This window comes from Kryptolebias marmoratus, linkage group LG11, assembly GCF_001649575.2.
Source record: "Kryptolebias marmoratus isolate JLee-2015 linkage group LG11, ASM164957v2, whole genome shotgun sequence".
Taxonomy (NCBI): Eukaryota; Metazoa; Chordata; class Actinopteri; order Cyprinodontiformes; family Rivulidae; genus Kryptolebias; species Kryptolebias marmoratus.
Window position 1 is genome coordinate 25839 of NC_051440.1, and position 6706 is coordinate 32544.

A 6706-nucleotide genomic window follows, 5' to 3' on the forward strand; every position below is an offset into this window, starting at 1 on the left:
GCTGAGACCACAGTGTGCTGTAATGGAGTGGAGTGATTGTTGGTGACTGGAAGGGTTTCAGGGCTGGCTGATGGGCCATCAAAGCGACAATAGAAGTCGTTGAGGCTGTTGGCCAGTTTCAGGTCGCAGGCGGCATGGGGGGCTGTAGACTTGTAATTGGTCAGCTGCCTAAGCCCCCTCCATACTGATGAGGAGTCGTTGGCAGAAAGTTGTTGTTGGAGTCTCTCAGAATACAGAGATTTAGCTTTTCTAGGAGGTATGTACCCAAGAAACCTGAATTGTGTATTTAAATCCAGGATGTTTCAAACAAAGTATTAGTTTCATTGTGTGCATGCTGAAGCAATCAGTTTATTCTTCCTTTTTTATAATTTTCCCTCTAACAGATTTTTCTGTTGAACTGTACAAGATATATGTTACATTAAAGGTGGGAAAAGCTTTGAAAAGATTGATTGCTGTCTTATTTTTTTTACATCACAATAGACTGACATTTTAACAGGGGTGTGGAGACTTTCAATATTTACTATCTGATTATTATCCACTGAGGGTAAAGCTAAGTAATGTTTGTTATTTAAGCTCAATTGTTTCCAAAATCCATCTTCAAATACTGATGACAGCAGTGAAGTCACGTCAAGCTGTTACAAACAATTTAACTTAAGACCTGAGAAGCCCTAAAAAACCTGGATGAGTACATTGCAGTCTTTAATGCCTTAATAAACATTTTGCTGCTAAATTAACTTAATTAAACCTTAAACCACCACAATTGCCATATAAGGACAGGTCTGCAAAATTACACTCTAAATGTAAAACGTTCAAAGCAGTGAAGCAGAAAATGGGAAAGACTAAATGAACCTTGGAGTCCCTCAACACACACACCCCACACGGTCTTGCTTAGCCAAGTAAATTAAAAGTGTGTCTGGTTATTACCTTCTGCATTTAAAGTTAAGAAAATCATAGTCCTTTAGGTAACCAACCATTTACATTTTTAAGGGTTCCTGGAAAACGAAATAATAAGGTTTAATTTGGAAAGTGGCCAATAACAAGTGCTCAACATGTTCAGTTTGAAAATGCTTACTAAAATCAGTTGCCTTGATGTGGATCACAGATCTGTGTGTGTGTCTCACCGTCGTACTTGGCCAGAACAGCCTGGACGTCGGCGTAGTTCTGGAGCTCTAGTAGTGACTCCAACAGGTTTTCATGGATGTTGAACATACTGAGGAGAGGGAACTCCTTCATTAACTGGAAAACACACAACTGTTGTTACATGTAACAGCAGGTAGGGGGTGGCAGTCAGCAGAGAAAAACTACAGCTGCAATAATGTCCAGTTACAACTAAAGTGACTGAAAGTTTTTTTCAAACTGACGCTTTTTTATGTTATTTTATGTTTCCATAGCATTACGAGCATATGTGTCTCGAATCATTTATGTGGAAGATCCTCTGTTGGCAGGCTGTGTTCTTACATCTCTCATCATTTTCACTGCTTCTCGTGTTCGGCCAAGCTTTCTGGAGCACATGGCCAGCCTCCTCTTTACATACACCAACACATTAGTGTCTCTTCCTGGCAGACAAAAATAAAAACATTATTTAACCAAACTGGTAACTTCTTTTTTCTACTTTTTGAATTTAAATTGGAAAACGTGTCATTTGCTGAAGAAGGGTGTCACAGGATGTTTTCTACTCACTGTGCTGGGCTTCATATTGAGTACCATGATGCTGCAGCTGTTGGCTGCGGCGATAGCAGCCTTCACCAGCTTTTAGCGCCTGTTTAAACAACCGCTCAGCCTCCATAATGGTGGTGGCTTCCTCCTCGGCCAGAAGGATATATGCTGTTGCACAGCTACAGGAGGAGAGAGAAGAGGAAAGCCAGGGAGTTAAAAACTAACACCTGCTCACAGATGCATACTATGTTTCTGATTTATTCTTTTAATTTACCAAGTCAATACAAAGAGTTTTTGTTTTTGTTTTTTTAATTAATTTTCTGCACAGCATGGCATCTCTGCTACACAAACAGCTTCTGAGCTTTGTGGCTGTGGAAGCAGCATCTGACAGAGCTCTGATCAAAGAACGTTTCTTCTGAGTCAGCCTGTTATCACTGCATCAGTATGAACTGAGAGCAACATGCAAAGCCTTCTCAAGTCCTCTGAGTTGAGAGGTTATTGTCTGAGCTGGCTGTGTTGTTCTTCAAAATAAACCTCAACTATCAACCACAACAAGTAGAACTGATTGTTTGCATCAGAGTTTAAACACGTCTGCTGTGTATGTTAGGCGTTTTGAACCAAACGGTTATAAGGACTCTCCGGGGGTTAAAGGACTGTTAGTCCCACTATAAGTGGTTTAAAAGGACCGACATGCTTGTCTTCGTATCTCCAGAGGAACACTGTTATTACACACTAGGCTAATCACTTCATTTATGCACAGGACATCCTACAACAACAATAGAGGACTACATAGTACACAATTTCTTATTGTGTTAGACTTATTGCACAGCTGGCATCCTATCACGGTACCACACTGGAATTCACAGAGCTCCTGAGAGCAACCCATTCTTTCACTAATGTTTGAAGAAGCAGTCTACATGCCTAGGTGCTTGATTTTATACACCTGTGGCCACAGAAGGGATTAAAACTAGTGGTGTTCCAATCGATCGGCCACCGATCATTATCAGCCGATATCCATGAAAAAGTATGTGATCGATGTTCGCCGATCGATGTCTTTTGTTGCCGATCACAAAACCCGATCACAAAACCTCCATACTTTGCAGCCTGTAAAGGCGCTGTGTGCTGCAAATTCAAAACAAACATGTATGCCGTGTGGAACTTCTACACCGTGTGTGACAGTGATGTGAAGTTTGCGTCCTGCAACACGTGCAACGGAAAAGTACCTCGCGGGGGAACCACGTCAAAATCTTTCAACACTACTAATTTAATACGACATTTAAAAAACAACCACTTGGCGGAGTATGGTGAGTTTTCTAGGCTCACCGCACAAAATGAACAGAAGACACCCGGAGCAGTCAGAGGGCAGTTAACGAAGCCCGCAATTACCAACACTCGTCCGTATGAGCGTGACAGTCAGAAGGCGAAGCAAATAACAAGAAAAATAATTGAATTCATCGGGCTGAACGACCAGCCTTTCTCAGTGGTGGAAGACACTGGGTTTTGACGATTTCTCTCGCACTTAGAGCCCTGCTACATGCTACCGGGACGTAAATATTTTACTGACGTAGCCCTGCCCAAGCTCCATCAGACTGTGTACTCTCACATCGAACATCTCCTTAAAGAAGGTCTCTCATCTTCCATAAGTTTCACAACAGATACACTCCTGATCAAAATCTTAAGACCAGTCAAAAAATTGCAAGAATTTGCATTTTGCACTATTGGATCTTAAGAAGGTTCTAAGTAGTGCTTCACAATGTTAAACCTTTTGAAGAGCTGACGAAGGAAATATGCGCATCAACTGCATCTGCTGCTGATGTCATACCCTCTGTGATGGTTTTAAAGCATCTCCTTGCCAAAGAGACTGCAGCAGATCATGGTGTGAAGACAACTAAGGACACGTTGCTGGAAGCTGTCACCAAAAGATTTGCTGACATTGAAGAAGAGCCCCTCTACAGTTTGGCAACAGTCATAGACCCAAGGTGAGAAAATTATCAAATGATGATGGAAAAATAAGTATTTACAAAAATTTCTGACTATTTTAAATCTCAACTGACCTGAGACAATGAGTTTCACGTGAAATTAATGTGATTTCCCCCACTCCCCCTTCAAGGTACAAAGACAGATTTTATTCTGAAAGACTTAAGACCAACACACACAGACTGCTTCTTGGTCTGATGACACAAGTCACTCAGAGGAACCCAAACCGAGAACCTGAAGCTAACAGCACAGGGGAGCCAGCAGATAAAGTGCCACGACCAGGAGCCTTGTCTTCTATGTTTGGTAAAATCCTGGCAGAAGAAACCATGCAGCAGGTTCACACTGAAAGTGCAACACAGTCAGAGATGATAATCTATCTCTCAGAGCCGCCCATCTCTCGGAGTGCATCATCACTGGAATACTGGAAAACTAACAAGGAATGCTTTCCAGGCCTTGCTAGAGTAGCAAGGGCATACCTGTCTGCACCCTGCACAAGTGTGGAGAGTGAGCGCTTATTCAGCGCTGCATCCAACATTGTGGACGAACACAGGAATACACTCATGCCTGAAAAAGCTGAGATGCTTCTGTTTATTAAAAAGAATCTTCCCACAATGCTCAACAAGTAATATGTATTTAGCATGTGTAAATGCTGTTCAACATTTTTGCCTGTTCAAAGCAAATGCACTTTAATTTCACTTGTGCTGTTTTCTGTTTCAGGGTCTTTAAGACCATATTAATGTTGTTTAAGTAGCAAATGGGTTATTTTATTTCATGTGTGAAGCAGCAGACTTATTGCATTTATTTGTTTTATAAATCAAAAAAAATGGAAAACAGTTTTTTTCTTTGCACAACAGTGGTTACTAATGCACAACACAGTCAGCCATGCTGTCAGGTAGTTTTACTTTATTAACTTATGATAGTTTATTTAAATGCAACTTGCATCTGACTTTGAATGTTTGAAAACTTTGTTTCCTTCTTTACTTGAATTTTTTTTGATTTTGGCAATGTTGAGAATTTTTTCTTACTTTCTGCATTATTTTGCCTGTTGAGCCTTCATGTGTTTTCAGTCTTTTAAAGACAGTATTACTGATAGCACTACAATTTGCTGCTATTGACTGACTAGTTCATGTATTGTGCCTGCAAGGGTTTGTTTTTTTTCTCTTAGAAAAAGTAAATAAAACATCTTTTTGTCTAAATTTTATGGTTCCTTTTTTCCACATCATGTAGCCGCAAGTTCTTATAATAAAATTTTTTCTTTTTTTACAGCCAATCCATGAGATCGGTATCGGTGATCGGCACTCATGGGTGATCGGTATCGGAATCGGCAACAAAAAACCTGATCAGAGCATCCCTAATTAAAACACCTGAATTCAGTGATTTGGGTGGGTGAATGAATACTTTTGGCAATATACTGTATTTATGTACATGAAGTGAGCACAGATGGGCCTTAAGACGTGACTGAGTCCTCAGGAGTTCTTTTTGAACCACAACAGCAACTACGCTGAAGCAGGAGCTAAAATAGACCCAAAAATGTAGTCATAAGTATGAATGATCACAGTATTGAATGTACAAACCAAGTTCAAAAATGGCAGTCAACCTCAGATAGTTAAAAAGACTATTAAGTGGTCCAAACCATCTATTAACAGACATACGTATGGGTGCATACCAACAGAAAACTGAAGAGCTTAGTATAACATGTTTGTGTGATTGGTGGGTGATGTTTTAGGTTTATATTTTGCTTTGTGTCTGTGTTTGTTTATCTGGCTGTTAGCAAAATATCTCATGAACCATTTTAGCCCAAACTAAACTGGCTATAACTCGTCAGTTTCACAGATCTTGAGCTAAAATTAAATGTGGTAGTAGCCAAAGGTCATTCACAACACATACTCTACGTGCTAACAGATCACACAAGATCTTTGTTTACTTTCAAGGTTTGACCAAAATGACTATTATTTCTCATTATAAGATGATTTTAGTTTAAAACTGTGTCATAAAAGGCGATAGGTAATAAGTACTCCTTCAAGGAATGTTATGGGTTTCATTTTATTATGTTGATTTTTTGTCTTTACCGTTTAAAGAACCTCATTTACAATGGTGCCACCACTATAAATACGAATACAGTTAAGTTCTGTAATATTCTGCTGATCAAAATAAGGTCACTCTGAAGATTCTGTGACTTCAGCTGAGAAGAGCAAACACACAGGTCTGATCCAAAACAAGGAAAACAAGCAATCAAAACCTCAGAATGAAACTAATTATATTGGTGCTTTCTCTCTCTCCAGCTGATCCAATCTACCACCTGCTGATGTGAAATCTTTCAGCCAGAATCTGATTAACTACTCACCCAAAACAACAATTGTTGTGCTGCATTTCTGCAGCTCCTCAGAAACACACAGACTGAGTCTCAGCTCTATCAGATGAGCTGCTGATAATAATCACCATCAGGACAGATGATCTGACACCCAAATACATCTAAACTATAGTGTTATCACATTAATACCTTCATTTTTTTCTAACCATGGGCACAGATTAAAAAGTGGAGGGAAAGGGGGTGGTGGTGGTGTTTGGGACAAACAAAAAAAACATTTACACCTGGCACTAACATCAGTCCTGAGCATTTGGATTAGATTTGGAAAGCACTAAATACAGGTGTGATCAGTCATAATGCACTTTGAAAAAGTTTTCACTTAAACCACCTTTGGCTTAAAGTTTTAATGACTTTTTTTAATAACTTCTTAAAGTTTTTTCAATTGCTTATCAGAACCATCCATCCATCCATCCATCCATCCATCCATCCATCCATCCATCCATCCATCCATCCATCCATCCATCCATCCATCTCTACTCTGAGTCCCTCCCGGATGACCGAGCTTCTCACCCTATCTCTAAGGGAGAGCCCAGACACCCTGCGGAGGAAACTCATTTCAGCCGCTTGAAATTCGCGATCTCGTCTTGGATAGATGGATGGATGGTTCTGATAAGCAATTCATTAAAACTTTAAGCCTAGAAAAACAAACCAAATCACAACAAACAGAAGCTGGTCCAGGCCACCTTCAAAGGTGGACCCGACCCC

General features: G+C 40.0%; 1 protein-coding gene across 8 annotated transcripts in view; it reads right to left on the bottom strand.

Annotated features, from left to right (window-relative positions):
* The window catches only part of LOC108251676 (suppressor of tumorigenicity 7 protein homolog), a 113631-nt gene that overhangs the window by 21474 nt on the left and 85451 nt on the right, over window positions 1–6706 (bottom strand). For 6 of the 8 annotated variants that reach the window (XM_037978397.1, XM_037978395.1, XM_037978396.1 and 3 more), the window contains 3 exons: window positions 1681–1835; window positions 1459–1556; window positions 1122–1251 (listed from right to left, as the gene is read on the bottom strand). In XM_037978397.1, coding sequence (XP_037834325.1) covers window positions 1122–1251; window positions 1459–1556; window positions 1681–1835 — 383 coding nt within the window. The remainder of the gene's footprint in view (window positions 1–1121; window positions 1252–1458; window positions 1557–1680; window positions 1836–6706) is intronic. The other 2 variants (XM_037978401.1, XM_037978398.1) reach the window with 1 other exon arrangement.